The 26,673-nt window shown below is 34.9% G+C and overlaps 1 protein-coding gene across 2 annotated transcripts in view; it reads left to right on the top strand.

Moving 5' to 3' along the window:
* The window catches only part of pins (G-protein-signaling modulator pins), a 67,175-nt gene extending 49,126 nt beyond the window's left edge, over positions 1–18,049 (top strand). The window contains exons 10-13 of one of the 2 annotated variants that reach the window (XM_089096758.1): positions 2,315–2,428; positions 8,848–8,989; positions 10,237–10,439; positions 17,607–18,048. In XM_089096758.1, the coding sequence (XP_088952884.1) occupies positions 2,315–2,428; positions 8,848–8,989; positions 10,237–10,439; positions 17,607–17,765 (618 nt within the window). In that variant the 3' untranslated portion in view covers positions 17,766–18,048. Of the gene's footprint in view, positions 1–2,314; positions 2,429–8,847; positions 8,990–10,236; positions 10,440–17,606 lie in introns of both variants that reach the window. The other variant, XM_089096768.1, reaches the window with a different exon arrangement.
* Positions 18,050–26,673: the final 8,624 nt, after the last annotated feature.

Genomic DNA, 26,673 nt, shown 5'->3' with positions numbered 1-26,673 from the left:
TGTAAACCTTTTTGCAATGATTTATGTGGCCCGTTATCTAATGGTTCAATACTAGAGATTCTTCTTTGGGAATGGAAATTTAGCCAAACTGATCTGTATCTCGGAATTGCGGATGTTGGTCATCGAGAGAAGAAGAGAAAAACTGTAAAGTTTGAGATTTTGGAGGTTTAGTTTTATTCTTGTTTTTTATATTTTAACCGGTAGGAATGCGACAACGACCGCTGACCAACATGCTGTTTAAATTAGTATGTCATTCATTATGCTAATTTTACATCATTAAATTGGAGTTTGTCATGGTAATGATTAATTCAATAAATTTTCAAATTCCTTCTGGAAATGTTAGTGCACCAAGCACTTCTTGATGAATGATACAATGGTAAATAAGTATCTCGTGATTAATTATTGTTTCAAAATAGCAACAAACCCCTTTTCTTGTGCCGATCTTACTTTTGGCCCCATCTGTTGAAATGAACACAATTTTATTGATGGGAATATGATTCTTATCCATATACTCAATTACAGCACTCGCGATATTTTCTCACGGTTCTGACGGTAATAATCCTAAAAGTTCTTCTTTAGGGCCAGAATAAGACATAAATCTCATAAAGAGAAAATTGTCCTGTATCATTTATGCCACAAGACTTGTTAGCTCCTATGATAAAGCTGAAACCAATTTCAGATCTTAGATATGCTGTGTCTTTATATTCGAACAAATTTAAATTGTTGTACCTTTAATGGTTTTGGAAGACAATAGTAGCTGTTTAATTCTTTTCCGAATATCTGCTTTGTTCTGAAAATTTTATAACTGAAACAAAAAATTATTAATGTAATAAATTGACTTTTCTCTTATAAATTGCTTTCAGCCGCGCTTTAAATGAGGTGGTTTTTCAACCTTGAAGCTGACGAAAAAAAAAACGTTGACTTATAGCTTTTATATTTCTGTATACTAGTCTCCATACTAGATGACTTAATCTTTTTTTCATTGGTTTTGTTTTCTGGATACTGCCAAATTGAGTTTTATCCCTCATCGCTCTGATTGGTCAGCACCTCCTGGTCAGCGAAAAGAGGTGACTTGACCTTGTTTTCATTTTGGGGTGTTAAGTTAAGTTCGTATTAAGCTTCTATTGAAGTTACTTTTTAGTTGTGGCCTTCGTTACAATCTTGTAAATAAAATTTAGTTCTTTCCTTATACCGCGATTGGTTATTCCTTGACCAGGTTTAGGTTTGGAATGGGAGTTCTTGGCGATTTTCTTGCAAATGTTTAAGTGTTGTTCTTCCACTTATCAATCCTGGCAGCTAGTGGGCCCCCACCTCTCAATACGCTATGATTCAAATAAAGTATCTTTTTTTATATGAAAAAGCATTACATTGACAATTGTCTGTTCGTATGTTTCGAATCTTTACCGAAACCATTTTCATTTTTTATTTTTGGAAAAATAAATGCCACTAAAATAGGTCCTGTAGTAACATTCTAAACCCAACCAATAACCCAAACCCTTCTAAACCCTTCTAACATTCTAAACATCAATAACCCAACCCTTCAATTAAATCAAGACAGTTTAAAATTTTGTATTTTAGACGAAACGAACTACTTGGGAAACAGCCTTCAATTTTTTCTCTTCCATATATAAAATTTGGAAGACCTTATTCCGATATGTTGAAAAAGCCCTATTATTAATTTTTGCTTTATAATGAAAAAAATCGGCATGTACAAATGTCTTTTTTGTTCATAGGCAACTTTGGAAATCAGGCCTTTCAGGTGTGTTGTTTCCTATGTCTTACTTACAATGATGTCTTATTTAGAAAATAGTTTTTTGAGCAATGCAATATTTTACTTTTATTTTTTTTAATCATATTATATGCTAGTTTAGATTGATATTTGCGAATAAAACATAAAACACAAATTTAAAAACATAACATATCTTAGTCGTATTCAAATTACTCTTCATTCCGTTGTGGAATGATAAATTAAAGCGTTTGCACAGAAGAATGATATATATAATCCGAGCATAGATGAGAATATTTTCTCGCATTTGAATGGAATGAATTATAAGTTTTATCGGTATTTTTGGCTCGCATGGTCAAAATTGATTAAGCCCAATTTATATTCTAAATATCCTCCGTAGAAGTTAGTTTGTTGAATGCCTTGCTAAAATGTATCCAGGCAAATGTCAAAAGCAAAAGTGGAATCATTAATGTCTAATTTCTGTATTTTGTTTCTCATAATTTGTGACATCTATTTGATTTGTTTCGCCTCTTAATAATTGGATTCTATTTTTATTTTTTTTATTAATTTCGTTTCTTTGCCCATTAGATGACACCTGATGCAAAGACTTCTCAAGCAAGAAGAAAGAAACCGCAGAGCACTGAAAATGTAGACCCCTCTTTGTTGTCGCACGAAATAACTCGTTCTCCCTTAAATGAAAGTGTAGGTATATTTTTGTGCAAAGTCTCAAGTCAAGGAGGCACACTTGTGCCTCTATAAAGAGGCGACCCACCACAATGTTAAGCGATTTCTGGTCCTAGCGGTCGCAGAGAGACAGCGGTAATCGCATTTTGTAGCCCAAGCTCAAACTAAGAAACGTGCAAAATTTCACCCCCCTCCGACTTTATCTTCATGGGTAAAGTGGTCCGGAAGTTTCGACCCTCCGACCACAGCCCCCCTTTAACGTTGTCCGATTGGGTTGAACTTTAGAGGTTAAGCTTTCCTAGGGCCCGGGAGCTTATTCTTGAAATTTCAGCTCAATCCGATCACTCCTTCCCTGTTTTCCAAAAACCAAATATAGCCACTTAAAGTTCAAAATTTTTTTTTCTTAGCCACGCCTACAGGCCACAGTTGGCAACTGATCCGGGTAAATGAGGACTCATTCGAAGCAGAATTCGACCTGTTAGGGCCTTTTGATATTTTCAGACCGAAAAAATTATCCCCCGAAGTTACATTTACGAAAAACCTCGTTTTCCTATAAGAGCCCGCTATAAGCGGGCTCTTATCGTTTTCCTATAAGAGCCCGCGAAAACGCGGGCTCGTTTTCCTATAAGAGCCCGCAAGCCCGCAAGCTGTAAAATCATCTAACAGTTAGTCAAGCAATAATAAGTAATAAACTGTACAAACACTTGAATAGATTTTTTGAAAAAAACTGCGTTTACTAACGATTTAACGCGGCTTACTGACACGGCCGAACATTAAACCATAAAGAATTTAGACCGCACCGTTTGTCACTTGCCGCCGCCCAGGTTCCAAGCTTTCTTAGCCTTTAAATAAAAAAAAAAAATTTTAAACTGAAAGTAAGGAGCGACATTAAAATTTAAAACGAACAGAAATTATTCCGTATATGAAAGGGGCTGTGCCCTCCTCAACGCCTCGCTCTTTACGCTAAAGTTTGACTTTCTCACAACTCTTTTTTTAAACAATAAAAACTTTAGCGTAAAGAGCGAGGCGTTGAGGAGGGCACAGCCCCTTTCATATACGGAATAATTTCTATTCGTTTTAAGTTTTAATGTCGCTCCTTACTTTCAGTTTAAAAATTTTTTTTTATTAAAAGGCTGCGAAAGCGGGGGGGTTTTGGGGGCGGCAGCCCCCCAACTGTACCTCCTAATCCCTGTACGTTTTAAGGTTCGACCTTGTAACTCAGCCTCTTTAACTCTTTAGAAAACGTAGTTTTTTTCAAATAATTTGGAAATATGGATATCTTCGAATCGGGAAGGCGTCATAACATCCAACCGTCAGGACATCCAACGTCATAACATCCACAAAATCCGTCATAACATCGACAAAAAAATCCGTCAAAACCACCAACCGTCACAACGTCCGAAATTTTAAAACTAGTTTTTTGGGGATTAGGGGGGAAAAGGTACCTAGGGTAGGTTACGTATTTAATATATGCTGTGCTTTACCTCCCCCCCCTTGATATGCAAATATATAGCCGAAATTTGTTTCTAAACTATTGTATACTTATTACTATTATATAAACTTATAAATTGTTTTTGGATGTTGTGACGGTTGGTGGTTCTGACGGTTGGATGTTATGACGTTTGTTGCTTGTGACGGTTGTTCGAAATGGTAGAACCCCCTTCGAATCATTTACAGTCTTGATTGTTAAAAGACTCGATTATAAAATATCAATCCAGTCGGCAAATTTCATTATTAAGTTCACGATCACTTTTTCAATCGCTGTTCGATTTTGTAGTATTTTCTTATCATTAGTGAAACCTTATGCGTCATTGTACTGAATTCAAAAATAGATAAAAAAACGAGGTGAGTTAACGCCTCCAGAGCACGCAGGCTTCAGACGAGGAAGAAGCTGTCCCAGAACAGATATTGATGATTTGCCTCGGCAGTACAGCAGATTTTCAATACCTCTTTTCATCGACTTCATAGCTGCCCTTGACTGTCTCACTATGGAGGAGCTATGAAGAAAATCATGGCTTAAGACGGTGTGCCACAAGCACTCGGTGAGACATTACGAAATGCATGAAAAGATACCAAGACTTGTGTCTGGGAAGCAAATGACACCTTAAGTTTTACCTTAATTCAGCTGCGTGATGGATTGAATTATGAGTAATATACTGAGTAATCGTAGCTGAATCTTCTTCGGACAAATTTATTTTACCTGCTATCTCTGACGGATTTTGGTTTTGCTGACGTCATTGTTGTACTGGAATCAGCTAAACCATGGCCTAAAAGACAAAATTGACAATGTCTTTGAGGTCTCTAAGACCATTTGACTTGTCATTATTGACCATAAAAATAAAGTAATGGGTCTCAACCGATCTGATCCTAGCCAGGCTCCGCGCCAATAGAAAACATAAAGAAACTGAAATATCTTGATTATATTATGTTACAAAAGGGTGAATTTTCAGCGGAGAGAGAAATTCCGCCCACATAGCAAAGGCTTACGAAGTCTTGGCTTTGCCAAATGGAAGATGTAAGATATCCCAACCAAAGTAAAAAAAAATTCAACTATCCGAGCTGTAGTACTGCTAAACTAAGAAAAATTAAGGAAGTAATTGAGTGATGAAAACAACATAGATACATCACTATTGAAACAAAATCATTTGACCCCAAAACCTTTTGTTCTTTTTAATGGCTTAAAGTTTCCCGCGGGAATAAACAAAACTCAGTCGTTACAAAAAAAAAATTATGAAAATTTGTTACCCATCAGATTTTTAAAAGGCAAGGTTATTTGAATCTTCAGAAATTAGGAGCAATGTGCGCCACAGTAGACTAATAAAATTGAAATACCTTTTTCGATGGGAATTCTTTTTTGTTACGGGAAAACATCGCCAAAGTTGGTCTTTCAATGCCCGTTTCTCTCTTAAATTCTGTACTCAAATAAGGGTTTGGAGGTGCTGAATGGGGTGTAAGGCATCAAAAGTGCCCTAGTGTCAGTTTCAGTGAACCCTAATGTTATATAAAAAGCTTTATAAGACCTTGGTTAACTGTCTCTTTTAAGTTATATTGCTGTTTTTCTTATGTAGATAGAGATGTAATAGTCCCACAGATGCTGCTGTTGTGGGGTTTAAAACTTGAAAGATTTGTTACGTGAAGGTCTTGAGGTTTAAGGGTAAAATTATTATGAACAATTGCCCTAAACTTCAAAATGTCAATCACGATAATTCAGATTATAATTATTTAAATTAGTTCATATAAATAATTATATGTTAACAGGGGCCAGGAGGATGCAGCTGCAAAATTTACTGAAATTTTCTACGTGGGTAAATGGGGTTTAAGCCACATGGTGACCTGTCACCCTCTGGCTTAAATTTACATCTCTGACATTTAAAAATCTTAATGTTTTTCTAATTCTTTTTTCTTGATCATTAAAGGACGCAACAAAGATGAATTTTTAAATTATACATTAGCAAAAATGGGTGGAGGAATATATTATCCCAATCGTTGGGGTGACGAAAAGGAGTAAAGCCTAAAAGATTCACGTTTAGCTTGACTATAGAACTGGCTCTGATGCAATAATTGGACCAAAAGGGTGTAAAAATGCTTTAATTACAATATAGAGTCTAACAACTCAGGCCAAAATTTTAAATGGATCTAAAATTTTAAAAGCAGAGATATATTTAAAAAAAACTGAGGCTCCAGCAGTTGCGTCGTTGAGGGGGGCAAGGGAGGGGTGTCAGTTGCCCCCCCCCCCCAATAATTAGGAAAATAAATAATCATGTAACCTGTAAAACTGTCGCCTGTTTTATGTTTCAACTTCGTTCTTTACTTTGAGCAGATAATTTTTTTAATTAGCCCATCGTCATTTCTAACATAAAAAAAACGCGAAAAACAGGGGTCCATTACACTTCCTAATATGTTCCACATTAGTACTTAGACAAATATACCGCCTTCGAAAGCTTTTCAGGAAGTAAAGCCAAATATACGGCCATGAACACAGTAAAATAACATAAATGAAAGGCAAAAATAACATAAGCTTTGATCAGCGATCATCATAAAACACTTAAATGAAACACTACATTAACATATTCGGAGTTTTGTAAAAACTCCGAATATGAGCATTTATTCTATGCAATTACTACATGTTAATTGCACTTAAAAAAACATTGTTCCAAATATTGCCCTTATATTGAAACTTAAATTATACGAATAAAAAAAAAAAAAAACACGATTCGGATATGTAATAGCTCCTATGCCCGTCTTGGTCACAACAGGGTTTCCAGCACTTTGCGATGCTCTTCTATCAACAAGAGTCGAAATCCTGCACAGACTATCTCAAGCCTATTACCTCCGACTCATTATATATTCATGCCTACAAATAATATGGGCTTGGATATCGTTTCATTAACTCAGACCAGAAGTTCTTATTGGAATTATCTTGATCAACCTGGACAACCAGGATTTATCTGATTTGAAATATTTTTATTATATTTTTTTCTTACCAGATGGAGCTATTTGGATTGGAATATGTTCTGTAAGCCCAGAACAAAAGGTGCTCCAAGAGTTTGAATATTTTTCATCGTTCCATATCGAAGACACTTATTTTTGACTTGAAATATTCTGTGCAAGCCCTTACCCGTTACCCAACCTTGACTACTTTCAATCAGCCCCGACCAAAAGACATCTTGGGTTTTAATTTTGACGGTTCGAAGATAAAAAACTTTCGATGATTGAAAAGACTTCTTCCTAATTAGTGTTAAATTCTATTTCTTCTGGATCGAAGGAATCTCAACAGGTTTTTTTTTGCCAAAAGGTCTGAATATTATAAGAATTGCATTTCCTTATATCTGATCGCTTCGAAATGTACAGAGCATGTGAGCTGGGATAATAGGACTTAAATGCATTGCTAATTTTGCAAAAGGGCATTAGTAAACCACCAATTACTTAATGTAATTGAGTGATTGGGCCAAGAAAGGATCTGAAGCCGGGGGGGGGGCTTATTAGTTGAAACCAGAATTGTTTAACTTTGAAGGGGAATTACCTCTCCTAGGTATGATATTTTATAGAAGATTTCTGATTTGATTTTTATTTTCCAAGTACTAAATTGTTTTCTTTAACACTAAGAACTTACAGGCATGTCTCCATTTATATATATATATATATATATATATATATATATATATATATATATATATATATATATATATATATATATATATATATTAGTGAAGTACCATATATTTGGCTATTCTTAAATGTTGCATCGGCGATAAAAGCTTGTTATTTAACTATACAAAGTTCTACTAGTCAATTTGCATGTAATCTAACGAAGAAGAAGAAGAAGATTTTATTTGAATAAATCAACATAACAAAAAAACATATACCCCCAACAGAGAGCAAAGCTCGTAAAATTGGGTATTAATAATAATAATAATAAAAAATCAAAAAAAATCAACCAACAACAAACAAATACATAACAAAAACATTTCCTCATCATAACAAAAGAGAGAAAGAAAAAAACCTGGTTAAAGAAAAAACCAAAAAACATAACAAACATAAAGAAAACAAACGCTGGACAAGTGGGGCATGGAAGGCTATCCCAACATGGGTAACAAATATAAAAAAAAAAAAAATAATAATAAAAAAAATTTCTATTCCACCATCACAGGTCAATACATAATTTTAATATTTTCTTCCTTAGAACTGATATTTGCCGAAATGACTCAATTTGAATTCTATCTTTCAGCCTATATTTATTTGAAATAAATGGTATTTGGTATCTAATTGAAAATCTAGATCTTTCACAATTAACAAAGGGAATTCGATATGTTCCAGAACACCTAAGAGCCGAAGGAGGGGGCAGAATCAACAGAGATTTTTCATAAAAATAACTACTAGGATCTTGTATTTTAAAATGCCATATTGATATATTAAGTTCTCTTATATGTTTCACGAGTATGCCAATCTGATAAATTCCGATAAATTTCCAGTGTGATAAAAGTGATAAATAAATAAAATAAATATAATTATTTTTAATTCAATGGAAACCTGAGAACTTGTCTTTTGCCGCCGTGTCACAAAGATTATAAGTAATAGTAAATAAATATTCATGAAAATTGACTTCTTGAATATATACCCAGTCTGAACGAAGCGTCTTGACTTAAGTCTAAAGCTAAAACCATTCCTTGACTAAATTCCAAATATTGATACATTATATTCTTTTATTATTATATTATTATATTCGTTTTATATGCAATGAATCTCTCAGCGAAGACAACTGGAAACGGAAAAGACGAAAGAACCAAGCCAGTCCCTTAGAAATGCTCAGCATTCATAGATGTGGAGCTAGTATTTTCAGGGAATAACCTGATTCTTTTCGGAATAACCTGATACAAACATTGTAAAAATAATAAATTTGTAAACACTATTATTGATATTTTTATTGTTATTTATAGACGGTGAACGAAGATGACGAAGGGTCATGTGCTGCGGAGGAGGATTCCTTTTTTGAGCACTTGTCTCGTTTTCAATCAAAGCGTATGGATGATCAGAGATGTGAACTAGGCGGTAATAAGGGACAAAACTGGTATTCTTGTGGTTAGTCAAAAATTACGTTTAATTATCTTTAATATTGCCAATTATTGGCTTTATAGCCAATCCCAAAGTGTTCTTTGTAACTTTTGAGGTCAGTCCATTTGACGGACCTGAAGACCTTATGGGTTTGCCCTGTAAGGTGAATCAAGCACTTCTATCTTTTAATCTTCTAAAGTTATGTTTCTTTGAAAAGTCTTCGTGTTCAGGCTTTTTTTTACAGTTTCCTAATATTTTAGACTGTTCATGGTGAATAATTATATACTTGTATGTGTTTCCTCAACTTGGGGTGGGGAGGGCAAGTATTTTTTTTTATATTTGTCTCAAAAAGATTTTAACGCCACATATTCGGAGGAATAAACTAGACACTAAGACACATAACTTGTTAAACTTAAAATAATAGTGATAACGATGAGTAAATAAATGAAATATTAAACGAGCAGAAATTTTAACGAGTCTTAAACGGGGGTTGGCAAGGTAGAGCAAAATTAAACTGCAAACCAGCGAGAGGCAGTCCCTTTCGGACTTGCCGTTTGTTCTACATAATTTTTTTTGTAATATTAGGTACGGTCTTATTAGAATACAGTCTTCCTTTTTATGTATATCTAGCAGTAATGTTGGGTTGCAGAAAATTGTTTAACGTGAATAACACAAGAATTTTTGGATCATTATAATATGAGAACCATCTTAATAAAAATCTTCAGAAAAAATAGGAGTTGCACTAAAAATTTGAATATATTGTAGCAGATTTTGGAGGATGTGGCTTCAGACACACTGCTCCTCCAGGGTTTCTGTGGGACAGGGGTAGTGTGCCTGAAGCTTCTTCAGTGTTTTCACCATTATGGGAATAGGCCTAGAGGTTTACACAGGCAGGCCTAGAGGTTTACGGAGGTATTTCTATTAGATGGAATAGCGAAAGCAAAACAGTAAACTTTAGTAGATAATTTTTTTTATATTTTATTGCGTGCATTTGCATAAATTTATGTTGAGCCATACCCCCTCCTTCTATTCCATCTTAAATGTAGGAACGTATGCATAGCTGAGTAATTTTTCTATTACTTTTCATCCACACCCAAAGCAAAGATATTCTTGTAATTCTTGTAATCAATCATGATTATGTTTAGTTTCAGATACATGTATTGAATGCATTTTGTTACTGAAAACCATAGATATACTATTAATTTCCGTTTAAGAAATGAGACGCTGAAGATTCTCCTTAAAATTTGGCTGATTTTGTGTTTTTTTTTTTATAGAAAACAATAAAGAGAAGGAAGAATTTTTAGACTTTATTGAAGGAATGCAAAATAAAAGAATGGAAGAACAGAGAGCAGATCCTCCGGCATTCCCTGGTTTAAATGGACCAAGAAAAACAGCCATTTTAAGACGCTTAAATGACCACAATTCTCAAGTCCAAAGTCCAGATGATAAGTTTTTTGACATGCTGGCAAGATGTCAGGTAGGCTAGTTTTCTATTGAAGAATTGAAACAAAATGAATATAGAATAGAAACCTCCATGGACCGTTCAGGAAACGAATTTATAATTTTTTATTAATTTTTTGTTAAAATATATTTATTTTTTTATGAATTTATATTAATTTTTTTAATCAATATAAAGGAATACGCACTGTTTTGGATAAGGCACTTATGACATTCTTGTTTTTTAGGGGTAGATCCCATTTGAAAAACTAGCATCCGTTTCCTTTTTCGTTAGTATTTTTTTAGGTCATAACAAAAAAAATATACCCATTTAAGTGCATATCGTTATCAGACAAGCTCTAATGATACTCTAGCCTTTATAGGGTTAAGAACGTTTATGCACCTTTCCTCTTTGTTGTAATGCCTGCTAATCCCAAAGTGAAGCCATAAGAATTTTTGATTGTTTTTACGTTAATACAAGAAACCAAAAATTAGGAACTATTTCAGCCATTAAGTACTAACTACTGTCTTTTATTGCTTTTGCACAGAGAATGTTTATGTGTTTATTTATGCCCTTGGCCCTGATTATCAGTTAAATTTTTATTTTTTAAAACTTCAATTCATTCCCACTTTGGGACTCTGTGATTCGCCCTTCCTTGGCTTACTCAATGCCTTGCTATCTTTTTTTGGCCTCTCCTATAATTATTATTTATATAATATATATTATATTATATTTATATATATTATATTTATATATATTAGTTATTATTATATAATTATTATTATATTTATATCTATAATTATTATTAAGTTAAGCCATGATAAATTCTCGTGGTTTAACTTAACTTAGCTAATTAGCTTAACTTGAAAATTCCTGGCGATAACTCGTCGGATGACCGAAAACTAGGGTTTCACGATTTAATAATGGTGGGGTTATAAAGGAGGACTTGTGCTATTCGTCTTAAATAGCGGGCGCTCATAACCTCGCTCCTTGATGTTTTTGATTAGTTGGACTCCATTGAGCCGTACCTTTTCGCGCTTCCTGCCAAGCAAAGTCAGGGTTAATTTTTGAACAGTATATATTGTAAGCTTGATCTGTAAACAGTGAGATTTTCCACTTTTCTACGTAGATCTTTCTTATATCATTTATTGGACTAGGTGAAGCTTTCCACGAGGAGAGTGAGAGTAAAGAGGTTCTGGGGCATAGAAAATACGTCTTATACTCTTTTGAGATATCGTCCCTGAGAGAAAATAAGATGTTAGAAGAAGAATTACGGGACTGTGACACCCTGTGCCAAAGACTGTTGAACCTACTCTCCACAGATAATGCACTTGTAGTAGCCCTACCAGTCGTAACTTTGCCCCTACTCCCTGAAAAGTTTGGATTATTCTTCGAGTGGATTTATAGTCGTCAGTAGCGAAGATTGTAAGATTATTTGGTACGGCAAATTGATGCAAATTTGTGCGTAATTTTGATTGGAAGGTTAGATAAGCCTGTCTTTTTTTTGTAATCTGCCATTTGGAGATTGCATTTAACGAATTAGTATAATTTGCGTGTGGAGTAGCCAGATATCTGGCATGGATATGGGCGTTTTTGTCGCAGAATGGTTCCCCTGTGGGATTGATAATCTAACTATTCAATCAGTAGAATACTCGCGTGGTTTGATTAGTTCTTTCTAATTTTTTCCATGACCCTTGTAATTTCACATTTTGAAGGATTATTACGCTGGTCGAAAATTTGTTTGTGGCGAAATTAAATTAATACTTGCTAACTAAGTGTCGATATTCTCTAGTAGAAGACTAGAACTGTGTAGGCCAAACACGGAGAACTATAGGCTAACCCTTGAGCCAACAGGAAATTCGTTTCCCTCAATACCAACAAAGGATAATTCGACCTTTGATCTACACACGTCTAAAACACCCTAAAAAAGTGTAGAAACAACGTCGCTTTTTGATTAAACGAAATGTAAATCAGCACAGAAAATGACTGACTCATACGTAGGAGGTAAGTTTCTAACGAGGTCACGAATAGCTTGGTCCCCAGTAGAAACAGAGGGTGGTGACGAGGCTAGACACTAGAGGCAAAAGGATTTATTCTCAGAAACGGAATATCTAGACAGATGAACAGATTGGGGAATAGAAAGGGTACAATCGGGAAGTGTTACACCCGGCAGTATAAAGGGATACCACGAAGCTACGGAGGCCATACTTCATGAAGAAAAAAATGTAAAAATTATTGGATGAAAATAAGCGAGAATCTCACTCCTCAGATGCTTGGCGTAATGAAGGGTTTCGTCGGTTAGGGATAAAACATATATTAGCCACAGAAATATAAAACGCACAGACTCAGTGAAAGAATTAGGAGAAACTAATGAAAGGTGGAATCAAAATAGATGAAATAGCAGAAGTAGTATGAGCTTAGTATCCAGCAAAAGGTCACGGAGAAGAAATAACATAAATATTACGCAGTTACTGGGCCCAGAAAGAAGAGGCAGATAGAAAGGAAAGGGAGAAATATATAGTGGAATTATGAATGCTGAAAGATTAGCTAATGAATGAAAAGAGGAAGCATAGAAAGAGTCGGGGACAGGAAAGCCAGGGAACGAAAAGAAGAGGCGGATAGAATAGCCGGGAAACGAAAACAAAAGGCCGCTAGAATAGCCAAGGAACAAAAAGAAAAAGCGGATAGAGAAGATAGGGGGTTAGTAATTGAAAAGATGGTATATTTGATATTTGAATTATGGAATTATGAATGCTGAAAGATTAGCTAATGAATGAAAAGAGGAAGCATAGAAAGAGTCGGGGACAGGAAAGCCAGGGAACGAAAAGAAGAGGCGGATAGAATAGCCGGGAAACGAAAACAAAAGGCCGCTAGAATAGCCAAGGAACAAAAAGAAAAAGCGGATAGAGAAGATAGGGGGTTAGTAATTGAAAAGATGGTAGGGAGAATTTCCCAAGCGCCTTAAAGATCTGCCGCAATAGATTTAAAGCATACGGTAAATCTCTTACCGTTGAAAGAAAAGATGTATATATATATTCATCTGCAATTTTCAGAAAAACTCTAAACTAAACGGATGACCGAGAGAAAACTAGGTGGCACTGATTTGACCCTGCCACTTACACAATTCAAAAACTGTGTTTGTGGTGTTGTCAGTTTGTCACTCAAAAGAATTAAAAAGATTAAAAGCAGCTATGTTAAAAAATTTAAACTGTTTCCAGACCATTCTCAAAGGAGATTCAGAAGCAATGAAAAAAGAGAGAGACAAAGAAACTTACGAAGAAATCGGTTAAATAATTATAGGAAATGGATCTGAAATGGCTCGAGTTAGATAAATATACAATATTAGAGGATCTATAGGCTACGACGTAAAAAAAAGGCTTACGGGAGTAGTAAAAAAACAGTATTAGAATAGTTCTTTGAAAACATCCGCGCAGATTTGCAAATGTACTTGAAAGAAAAGAAATAATAAACAATGGAAGAAATGGCGGTATTGGCTGATAGGTTGACCAAAATACGGAACGAAGATGTGGACACAGAAAAATTCCAATATAGTAGAATAATAGAAATAGGCACGATTATACAAAACAAAAAAGTATATTTCAGCACTAGCAAAAGCAATGATATTGCTACAATTGTGGTACTACAGGGTATTTTGCTAGAAATTGTCTGAATCAAAATGATCGAAAAATGAATTAAACAACAGCCTGGCCCGTGACCCTTAGTAAAGAAAAAATCAAAGAGTTTGAAAAAATTATACAAAACACACGGAAAATTGAATGGGAAATTAATCGTAATTGACTCAGGTAGTAACCAAACGCATGTGCGAACTAACCTAATTAATAACCCAGAGATAAACTATATAGATGCGATTTGAACAGCATGCTATTGTGGAGATAAGCACCATTGTTTGTTAGTGGGGTTAGAATAGAAACCGCATAGAAAAATGGAACGACGCTAAAAAACAATAAACCAGGCCTAGTTCCTTCTTTAGCAGTGGGGTTTCTTGTAGGATGGGAATTTGGACACACAGAAGATCTATTATTTCTAAAAATCCTGTTCTATAACGGTGAGAGGGGACATGCCATTCGGTTAGAGAGTTGAGGAGACGGAAATGGTGAGGCCAAGCGGTCCAAGGGAGGACACACAAGTGACTTATTTGATGGTGGGAGAAAGCTTAACATTCCGTAGGAGAGAGGGGAAAGTGGAATTTGCCTGGCCAACTTGTAGGGAAAATGAGACGCATAAAATTAATGTTTTTTATGTTTTCTAGAAAATAAGAAACTTCAAGATATAGATACCAAAGATGAGCTACTTAATGTGCCGGAGAAGGTTGACAACAAATTTACTGTGCACATGTTCCCGCGAAAAGCTCGATAAATTCTAGTCCAATATGAAAAACCGAATGTAGGAATTTCTTTCCCATTTGACACAGTTTAGTTATTTCTTTTATAAAAATAAAGAGGTGGAAAAGAGTGAAAAAAAAGATGTGAAACGAACTACAATTCAAGAGTTCAGTTCTCATTTAGTGATAACTTACTTAGTACTGCAATAAAAGTAAAGAAATCTAAATTAGAGAAAAGAACAATTTTACACCAAAGAAATTCAGTCTAACAAAAAAGACAACAAAATCCAATTAATATTTGAAGACGATTGATGCAGCATGATGGAAAAATTAGAGAAAAGTGGAAATGAAAAAAGGGATATAAAAGAGATACATAAATTGGATATTTAGTATGGGATGGTGGAGAGTAACATTTTGGGAAAATTACAAAACTGCAAGAGTACAAAAGAATTTAGAGGAAGGTTAAAGTATTTGTCCCATTCAGAAAAATCAGTGATGATCAGAAGGTAGAATTGAGTGAACTACAACGGTTTTTGGAAAAATCAGATGGCATTGAATTTCACGTTGGATTGGAACAGCTTGGGAAGGAATCTGGGATCGGTCCTATCAACTATAAGGGGTATTTGGCCTCATTTGACGGGGAGGATCTCCTTTGGGAAGTCGTAAAAGATAGCCGACTCCCTCAACGTACAACTGTTTGGCCAGTTGTGATCCCTTTGTCAAGGCTTAGCCTTTCCGAACTAGGGTCATTGGGAGATCCTCTCTCCCATTACCAGTCACTACGATACCCGTTCAAACCTTTACCCTGTACACCCGTTCCCTATTCTTACCCTGTATTGGAATCGGCATCTATTCCCTCCAAACATTTTCTTAGATCCATATATCCATTCTTAACCTTTATTTGACATCGACATCTGTTCTCCATGTGATTATCCCAGCGGATGGAATCCAGAAAAAGTTTATTTTTGAATTTGTAACACCGTGGGGGAAAGACTGTGGCACCTTCTTCCGACATTTAGTGCACTTGTAGTAGCCATACTGGTCGTAGAGCTGGCACACCAAACAGTACAGACACTGCTAAGGGCAGGACCTGTGGGATCTTTGACCGTTATAGATAAACCAACAGGGACTACGACCATGATGCCTATACTAGTGGTATCAGTGCCGACACTGAGGACGCTAGATTACCAGTATTTGTGCCAGCGTTGGGGCTGTGCCACAAATAGTGTTTATTTCTAAAGCTAAAGCGTTATCTCTCATTATTGATGCATAATTATCACATTTTTCGTAAATTGATCGCAAAAGCTTTAAAAAGGAGATTGATTGTAGCAACTCATAGTTTTAGTCAGAGGTTGCCGAAAATTTTTTGGCAAAAGTTTATTGGTTTCTGCTGTCATATCTTCATCTTTATTTAACTTTTATGTTGTTTTTTTTGTCATTTATATATTGCTTTGTTATATAGCTGGTCATGGCCGAAGTTACACGCTGCCAAATTATTTGTAGGTTAAACAAGACCTAGAAAGGCATACTAATTTGAATACATAGAAAGACTTTGCTACCAGAAAGACGGCCTATCGAGCCCTGTGATCTTTTTTGTCTTGACAGTTCGGGCATTCATTCCTTATTAATTGGTCTTTGGTATATAACGGCCCTTCAGCCTCTGTATCCGGGTCTTTAATGACTTCATTATGGCGTCCCTGGCCATTGCTGTGGACTCAAGCCTTTGGCTTCATTTTATTGTAGCTGTGACCTTATAACCCATCATGTTCTTACCGGACTGTCATGATTTTCCAATTGACTGCATTACGGCTGGAGTAGCTTGAATATGACTCATTCTAAGCTCAAGTGATAAATTGAAGCAAAGGCATTGAAAGGGTCAACATAACTGTAGGCTAACTTGCTGATAGCCGGGAACATTTTCGTAGCCATTCTTCTTTTTAAGGGTTTCAGGATTTTTATGTTATATTACTAGTTGACAGGCCTACGCACAATTACGAATTACCTTTTTTCAAGAATTGAATCATCGTATTCAGTGTCCAGTGTAAAAGGTCCTTCTCCGAGAACCACACAGTTGCTAAGAGAGCGGCCCATTTATACTACATTTATATCGGAGATGACACAGAACATTTGATGACACAGGACAGCTTTGAATCTATCTTCAACCTTTGCTTTATTGTTCTTCTGTTTATTGTAAGCTTTGAAGATTTCTTCGGCTGTAGTTGGATCAGAACTAATATCTAGCAAGGACAGTGGTTTCGTTGGAATCCTAAGTTCTTCAGTTGGTGGTGAACAATTATGAACTTCTGTGCAGTGCCCATACTTCCTTGTCAAATTCTGCGTCTGTTAGTAGGTTTCCAGATTCACCTCTTGGTATCCTTTGGGGTTACTCTAGCAACCCTGAGTGCGGCTGCCTCATCGGTGTGGATAATGTTGTTTTTTTTTTTTTTTTTCTGTTGCAACATTTCACCAGTATTTATACAAAATACAATTTTATAAAAATTCATGGAAATTGCTGTATGTTTGGCATTTTCCAAAATTTAAACAAATTATTCTCAAAAACAAGTAACGGCATTTGAAGTCAATGCTTGCAAATTACTGGAAGGATATTCAACAATGACAGGTGGAGATATGATCAATAGTTACGAACGGTTTATTCATTTATAAATGTCATAAAGCCAATTCAGTTCTGCTCAGAAGCTAAAATGGATGGATTAAACTTGGCTTTCGGAAATATGTTTCTTTGAAACTTTTTTTCATTTTACCTCCTTTTTCCTTTCTGTGTTCCATGTATTTGTGTCTTCTTTTTACTTTGGGTCTGTATCTTGTGGATAAAAACTTGTTAATTCTCATTTTCTCTGTTATAGAGTGCCCGACTTGAGGACCAGCGTAGTGATTTGCCTCCATCTTCTCACCAGCGTGCTTTAACTGTTCCAGACGAAGATTTTTTTTCACTCATCATGCGCCTCCAATCTAGGAGACTTGAGGATCAGCGCGCAAGTCCCACAACACTAAAAAGGAACTAGTTAATTCGTTATTTTTTCAAATGCAAAACCAACTTAATTTCGAATTTTCTATGGCTTTATACCGATAATTCATTTGCTATTTTCTGAAGCATTCTTTTATTTAATGGGTAAAATTTCAAATATCATCATAGATAATGTATTTATAGTGAAAAATTACAAGCCACTGTATAAAATATATATGTTTATATGCTTGGATAAAACATGTTTGATAAAACTTAGTGCCATGTTTTTTCTCTCTTTTTTCTAGTGTTCGTTCTTTAATTTACAAAATAAATTAGTTATTCATTTTCAATCTTTTTATATTTTAATCTTGGAAATATCTTTTTCTTGAATTTTAATTTTATATTAAATTTATTTAGTTTATGTAGAGGCATTTTTTACTTACCGAAATAGAAATATTTATAAAATAATTAAATAGTAATTTAAAATGCACGAGTAATAAAATAACATACCCTACTTTTTGTAATTGGTAATATCGGCTGTTCTGAGCCTATCATTATCTAAAAACAAACACTTGATATTTTGCAACGAGCAGCTGAGGCTTCTCTACATACACAACAACCTAACATGAACTGTCAGCATGCTCTTGATAGCACCATTGATGATAGCACCTTGATTTCACCTCAATAGCACCTTTTTTATGAAACGACGATTTCCCATCATAAATGCTGAATATTGAGATTTATTAAAACTAATGGATTTTACATTTTGTTAAGTCTCTCCCGACCTACCTGGGTTTAGCATGGCTTAGGATTGACTTGAGAATGATGGTAATTGTTATTTTCTTTCAATACATAGCTACATCTGCATACTGCTACTGCTATAATACTGCTGCTACCGCTGTTACTACTGCTACTAATACAATACTACTACTGCTATTACTGTTCCTACCTACTTAGTGGCGTAACTGATGCTTGAATTATGCAGGCTTATGTTTAGTTTTGACAAGATTTTTGAAGAGACTAAATTTCAGCTGGGTGGCAAACTCAGGGCTTAGGGGGGGGGGTGCGGCAAACCGAGATCTGGGAGGGGCAGTTGCCCCCCCGCCTCATAGTGAATTCCGCCCCTGCTGCTACAATTATACTAGCACTATTAAGATTAAGGGTTTGAAGGTGAAAATTTTAGAGAAATTAGAGGAGAAATTTGAACTAAATCGAAACACACGATGTACATGGGGATTGTAGAAAGGAAATATTGCCGATGTTCCCTTTGATAAACTACTAATCCGTGGTATGTTTTAAAATAGTTGAACTCCCCCTACCCAACGCTTCCTGAAATTTTCCGCTTAATACTCTTAGCATTAGTAAAGTTGCAATAGCAGTAGTAGTTACAGTAGTAGTAATAGAAGTGGTAGTAGCATTATTAGCAACGAGCAGATATTTCTTTCTGGTCAATTGATCTTCCTTTTTAACCATTCCCTGAAAGTTCTAATTTTCCAGACTAAACACCCTACTTCATTCTTGAGATATCAGTAACCATGCGCAACGGCAAATTCCAGATTGAAGATCGTCCTGTTGTGGTTATAGCACCTATTGTTATTGCTCATCGTAGCATAAATGGCATAACAATACATCATATGTTTTAGTTTACCTGTTGATCAGGAAAACACCGCAAAATACACACTTCTCTCCACTGAAAAACATCTTACTTTGAGAAAGACACTTGATAAGACAAGAATTTGTATTATTGACAAAATCAATATGCGTTCGTCTGTTCTTCTAATCTACATTCCATTGAGACAAATTTAAATAATGGCGGTGTATTTCCTGTGGATAGTTCTAACTGCGTCTTTTTTGGAGATTTTTTCAATTTAAGACTCCGTATATGCCTCTGACTCAGCTTGAAGTAAAAAAGAGGATTGTATCAGGTGATACTGTCAACCTGTGGCATGAATTCGAGTACGACGAACTAAACTTGAAACAGAAGATGTTTCAAAGAATGTGAAACAGAAGATGGATATTTGTTACGCTCATTCACTTGCTGAAATTAGACAAGCTTATTAGCACTGGTGGAAATCTGAATGATCGTCACAAGAGACGGATTGGGAAATCTCACAGAGCTTCAAAGGATGAAATTATAGATCTTTACACAGATTTTCTGCTGAGGGAAACATATTTGCTATCTTATGCCAACAAATAAAAACTCTATGGTTGTTAACGCGTTCCTTCTTCAAAAGACAGCTCATTCTAGGTTATACTTGTTGCAGTTGATCGACTGTCTTCATTTGTAAAAGACAAACGAATCGAATAGGAAGTAGCAAACAGTGCATTAAGATTGGCAACAACAAAAAAGAACAGCCGGTGCTTTAATGACCTTGTTTTAAAGTAGGTACAGGTGTTATGCTCTAAAGAAATTATTATATTGTTTAGGGGCTAGTATATGGATCAATGAGTAAAATAATAAACTTCAAGTTGCTACCAATCAGAGAAGTAAGTGGAATGCTTTTAAGACTTGACGGGCAGGAACTTCCGGTTGAAATTGCCCGATGAAAATAATTTTCATTTCAATTTGCATTTGCCAATACAATGTACAAGTCGCATGGACACAGTTTACAGTGCGCAAATATTGATGAGGTTAGTCATTGTTTTGGATCAAGCTTGACACACGTCGCCCTTTCGCTTTTGACCACTAGAGCAGGTCTAAACCTAGTAGAATTTGATCCGCCAAAGATTTACTCCAATTTTGATGCTTTAATGGAGTACAACCGTTTGAGAAAAATCTAAAGACCAAATCTTCCGTTCTTTGAGGCCTCAGAAAAAAAATTGGGAAGCTCTCAGGTTGAGGCACCTTTGTTAACCAAACTTTTTCCAAAAGAAAAGAAACGAAAGACTTGCATTAAACATGCTTTAATAGGAAAAGGGAAAAAAAAGGAAGCAATAGAAGATTAAAAAAGTATGCTGAGACGAAATGTCCAAATAAAACCAAATGCCAAAACAATATATATATATATATGACAAATGAAACAAACACTAAAGGCACAAGGAAAAGTAAATCTTCCATTGTTTGAGGTCTCAGAAAAAATGAGAAGCTTTCCAGCTGAAGTACCTTTATTTACCAAATTTTCTCCAAAAGAAAAGAAAAGGAAGACTATTTTTGAACATTAAGTCATAGAAAAAAAGATTATACAGAGAACGAACTCTAGCCCATACACAATCATCTTCTGAAAATTTCCCTTCTTTGGGATATAGTGCCATTTTTGACTGGCTTCGCTGCCTGATTCGCTGCTACTCATCTCTTACTATTCCAATTAAGAAAAAGCCATAGGCTTTTTACTTAGTTAAAATTATCTTTGAAAAAATGTGGCTTGTCAAGAAACTCGAGAGCAAAATGTTTATAGTAAATTATTAAAAATAAACTTTCCGCAAAATAAGTTTTTCAAAGAAAAATAAAGACCATTTTAAACTTAAGCTCAGCAGATACAAAAACCTTTTAAAATTCAAACTCAAAACGACGAGAAATTACTATTAAAGAATAAATTAAATCCAAAACGAATAAAAATTAAATAAACAATCATAGAAAAAAAAACAACAACAAGTAATAATATAAATGAATAAATAGATCTTAAAGCGAGTAATGCTTAGATGGAATTTGAAAATCAAGCTTAAAACGAAAAAAAATATTTTGCTATTGAAGTATAAATGAAACTTAAAACGAACAGAAATTAAATAAACAATCAATGCAAACTTTAAAATTATAGTAAAGTTTTGAACTGATGATCTTTCAGCAATTAATATCATTATACATCAAATATTCAGTGTAATTTATTAGCTCTTTCTAAAGCTGTTCAAGACGAATATAGTTTCACTACAAACAAGAGTTTGGATACTGCCCCCTTCTTTAACTGTAAATGAAAAACAAAAGCCTACTGCGTCATTGGCGCTTAACTGAAAACGAATTATATTACAAATATTTTCTTTTCCAGTTCTTACAGCATTGGAAATAAAAATAAAATTATAGTGAATTCTTGGACTGATGGATCTTTCATCAATTAATATGATTATGCATCAAATATTCAATTAGATGTTGTTTATACTTTACAAGACTGTCCAAGACGCATATAGTTTTGAGTAAAGCGCCAATGACGCAGTAGGTTAATGACTTTTAAAGTGGGAGAAGGAGGCGATACCCAAACTCTTGTTTGTAATGATTTTTGTTCGTTTCAAGCTTGATTTGCATATTCAGTTTAAGTTTCACTCGTTTTAACACTTATTTATTCATTTACATTAATATCTATTGTATTTTTATTTGTATTGATTGTTTATTTAATTTATGTTCGTTTTAAGTTTAATTTATAATTCAATAGCAAATTATTTTTTGTTTTTTCTAAGCTTGATTTTCATATTCAATCTAAGCATTACTCGCTTTAAGATCTATTCATTCATTTATATTATTACTTGTTGTGTGTTTTTTGTTATGATTGTTTATTTAATTTCTGTTCGTTTTGAGTTTCATTTATTCTTTAATAGTAATTTCTGGTCGTGTTGAGTTTGAATTTTAACAGGTATTTGTATATGCTGAGATTAATTTTAAAATGTCCTTTACTTTTCTTTGAAAATCTTGTTCTTCGGAAAGTTTTTTCTATTAATTTTTGTTCATTTTTGATTGCAAAATGTTTCAAGTTTTTAAAGATTCCTTTTTCAAATTCAAACTTAAAAAACAAAAAAACAAATGTTCATCAAAGTATCCAAACTGGTATCAAAGTAACAATATCAAAGTGAAAAAATTGGTCTGTGTCAACCTCGGAGTTTTTATTATCTGATGTTTAAACTACTTTTAGCAAAATGGCTATCTCAAAATTTGTATCGGAAGGGCTTGGGAAAAAAAGGCATGGAGAGGGGGAAAATTGCCCTTCGGTCTCTTTTGAATCTTTAAAAGTGAACTAGAACTTTCTATTTTCATTCAAATGAGCCCTCTCTGAAGTTTATGCGACCATCCCTTCTATAAGAACCATATAAATCCCCAGAGTATAACTTACAACGCCTGTCCCTGGGCCATGGGGCGTTGTGTCGACCCCGGAGTTTTAATTTCTGACGTTTGAACTATTTTTAACCAAATATTCCCCTCAAATTTATATCGGATGGGTTTATCCATCCGATAAACCCGGAGGTGTGGAGGGCGGGAGGGGCTAGTTGCCCTCCGATATTTTTTTACTCTGAGAAAATGAACTAGCTTTTAATTTCCATTCAAATGAGCCCTCTCTGAAGTTTATACGAGCTGATGTTCTAGTATATCCCTTTCATAAGAACCATATACGGCTTGAACGACAAGGAAAATTACTGTTTTGAATGGGTGGTACTGATATTTCCTCTCATTTTCCCCGATTGATTTCAGGATACTAGAACATCATAGGGAGCTGTTTAAGGGGGTGTTTGAAGGAAAATTGCTATATCTACATAATTTTGCAATTAACAAAAAAAAATAAACAACAAAACACTGTTAAAAAGGAAATCCATTAAAGTAAAAAAAAAAAAAAAAATCCTCATATACAAGATGATGAATGACGTTGTAAGTGTAGGACAACCCTAAATGACATTATAATAAAACTATATGATGACTTCAGTTGCCACTGCAGTTTTTTCTTAACTATACCCAGCCAATAAAAAGCCGAAGACTTTTCCTCTGTGTGATTAGACCCATGGTAACCAAAAATTTAAAACGACTAATAAAAACATTGCCATTTTTAGCTGATTTAGGAATGGTAGCTATTATCTCGATCAGTGTCAATAATAAAATGTTATTTTGACAACAAATTTGCGGAAACTTCAAAAACTTGTATTAAAGAACAAACTATAGCACATAGAAGCTGATGTATTAAAATGGATAATTTTACACAAGATGGTGCAAGATGATTCAAAGGATCTAAACTTAATTTTTGAAGGCCGAGAAGTGCCATGGACTCGTTAGAAAGCCCAAAATACTCATTTTGGGTGGTATGGGACGGTCGAAAAGATCAACCAATCAAAGATCGTTGTCCCTGGTGTTCCATTTCCACGTCGGAAGAGTCTTTGAACATCGCTCCATAGTCAAAGTGCTGTCTTCTATTTTACTCAGGCGTTCTTCTTCAAAAAAGACTTCCCTTGCCGAAAACGAATCCCCGAGAATTCAGATCTCCTAGTCTTTTCCGGATCTGTTCCCGATCATACGGGGTAGGAACTGCCTCTAGATAAATGAAAAACGTGATGAAAAATCACATGTCAAATTAGCCTGTTTGATATGATAGCCTTGGTTAGCCAAATTGTCCTTGGTTAGGCAAATTGGCGTGTTTTTGTTCCGAGCTTATACGGCTTACACGGCTATTTAGACGTGGTACTGGGACTGTTTACTCCACAGAATAAATTGAACACAAAGATATAATTATAAGCCATTTAGAACGCTTACGATAATCCAATGCAATCCTAAGCAAAAAAGACCATTGGTCAACCTATTATTATTAGATGAAAGTTACTTGATAAAATAAAATGTATGTTTTATAGCATAGGGTTAACCGTGTCTTCCGAGCCCACCTGTGCGTAAGCCAAGATGTGGTTATTTACAAAAATCCTTGAATGTCCACATATACTCTGGATTTTCAAGACCTTTGGTACTTTTTATGGTTAATTTTCAAACTCAAACAAAGTGGTATTTTTCAAAACTTCAGGATTTCATTTTGCGTCATAATATTTGTTTCAAAATAAATCAATTTCTGACTTAATTGTTCAGCTTACCCCACAATCTCGTTTATTCAGCTTACCTCGTTTGTAACGAGGGCTTCAGAAATGGGGGTTGTTAGCTGCAGGTGTTTTGAAGTTTTCATCAGATTCCAAGTCTCGTTAGAGATCCAAGTTTCTTTAGGCACTTAAAATCGATGTTTTCTTTCGCAGCCTCTTGGCGTGCGCCTTTGACGGCCGCTAAAACTTCTTCAGGAAACTGAGCCATGAGCTCGTCATTTTTGAGGGCTTGGAAACGGTTCTTCAGCGAAAAACAGAACTCTCGGCGGATGGATCAATCTGTTAGCTTTATTACATCAAACAGTTGTGGCCAGAGCCCACTTTTGCCTTCATATCCCCCATCAACCAAAGGATATTATGTAAGGAAATGTCCTTTGTCACTTCGTTGAGTTGCTCATAAAACCTTTGTTTATCACTTTCCTCAGTTTCATTTTTAGGGGCGTAGCTTAGTATGAATGATAGTTTCGCATGTGGTGTTCCAAATCGTGTCATTAAAATGTGTTTAATTATCAGTGTCCATTTTATCAGTGATCTAGAGGCTTCAGGAGATAACATTAGTCCCACACCACTTTGGTGTCTATCAATGTCATCATTATAAATGACCACCTACCCATTTTAAGATTGTCCTACTTTTTAGGACTAGAAGTTTAGTCTGATTGTTGCTCTAAGCAGGCTCTAGGTAACCTTTTCCTCTAAACGTTCCTTCTGAACGTTTTAAATTCTTACTATAAATCTTTCTTCCCAGAGAATCTTAAAATAACAATCAGTCAATTGGTAGCATGATAAAGTGATGCAATTTAGTTCGAAATAGGTACAAAAATCAGGTGACAACTAACATTTATTATTAAAGTAAACAAAAAGGAGAAAACGTTGTAATTCTTATTTTAATCCGTCCAATGACTCTTCAAATTTGAATGGTCATTTATTGTTTGGCTGTGTGTTGTCCTTCTATTGTCCACAAGTGATTCACCAAAAAAAGGGATTTTCTTAGTTTTAGAGCTACGGAAATTCTAAGTGAATAAATCGCGGTTGGCTAATTTAGTTTCGACTTGAGTATATTGTGCTAGAGTCTCTTAGGTATAAATTATCAACTTAGGTAAAATCTTTTAATTTGGTTCTAAATAGAAGCACCCAAGTTACGAGTTTTATTGATTCGTTAAGTTACTTTAAGAAGATAATCAACGGGGTTTAAATAGTGGGCAAAGCTCGGAATAATCAAATAAATTGGTTACAATTTTATCAGTAACTCCAAAACAAGGTGTCCTATAATTATTTCTTGTAGAAGGAAATAGTGTTCCTTGGATCTCTGGCAAATCTTAAACTTTCTTAGGAAAGGTTTTTGATTTGGAGCTCCCTCGACTTGAAAAGATCTTAAACTTCCTGTATGTCCGATATTACCCCCTCCCCTCCTCCTTGGTCTATTTGTATGACATCAAGGCCATCCTTGTATCTACAATCGGAAAAGGATTGGATAGGTAATGGACGAACAAATTATAGGGTTCTCCTGTCTTAGTTCGATCCGCCGTACAACGTTGGAAAGATCTAAGTAGGGATCACACAAAACTGGGGCTCTGGGAGTTCCGATTCCTAGGTGTAAGATATATTATGAATGCGACACTTAAGCTCCAAGAGAAACTAAGCTGGAAAAAGGGGGAGCACAAAACTCTCTTAGCGTAGTAACAAGAGTAGTAACAAAACTACTCTTTACTACTAAGAGAGGTTAAAACTCTCTTAGAGTAGTACTAGCGTTTACTACTCTTAGCGTTCTCCCGTTTATGTAAAATATATAAACGGGACCAGGAATCCAATCACCAGAATAGAATGAAAATCTAACAAGAATCTTAGGTTATTTACGCGGGTATTCTCGACCTCTAATCAATTTTATTTAGATCATGTATCTCTTAATTAATCACAAAGGATCTCAGGGCTACCTCAAACTACAGTAAGGTTCAAACCCTTTATAAATCAATTGGTAACTCTCAAAGGGAAAAAATTGTTCTAACTAAAGTTTGGGCCAAAGTGGCTCAAAAAATGTAATTGCTTACTTAATTCAAATAGGATCCTTTGGGTGGGACCAAGCAACAGAAGTGTTCCAGAAGTTCACTACTTTATTTAAGTATTATATTCAAAGGAAATTTAGACAGACTAGTTGTAGCCTTTTATCCTACATAAAAAGAAGAAAACTTACAGTTCCTAGCTCC

Source organism: Artemia sp. Qi Xiang Cuo, chromosome 1, assembly GCF_049724085.1.
Source record: "Artemia sp. Qi Xiang Cuo chromosome 1, ASM4972408v1, whole genome shotgun sequence".
Lineage (NCBI taxonomy): Eukaryota > Metazoa > Arthropoda > Branchiopoda > Anostraca > Artemiidae > Artemia > Artemia sp. Qi Xiang Cuo.
This window is presented reverse-complemented; position numbering and strand designations above follow the sequence as displayed.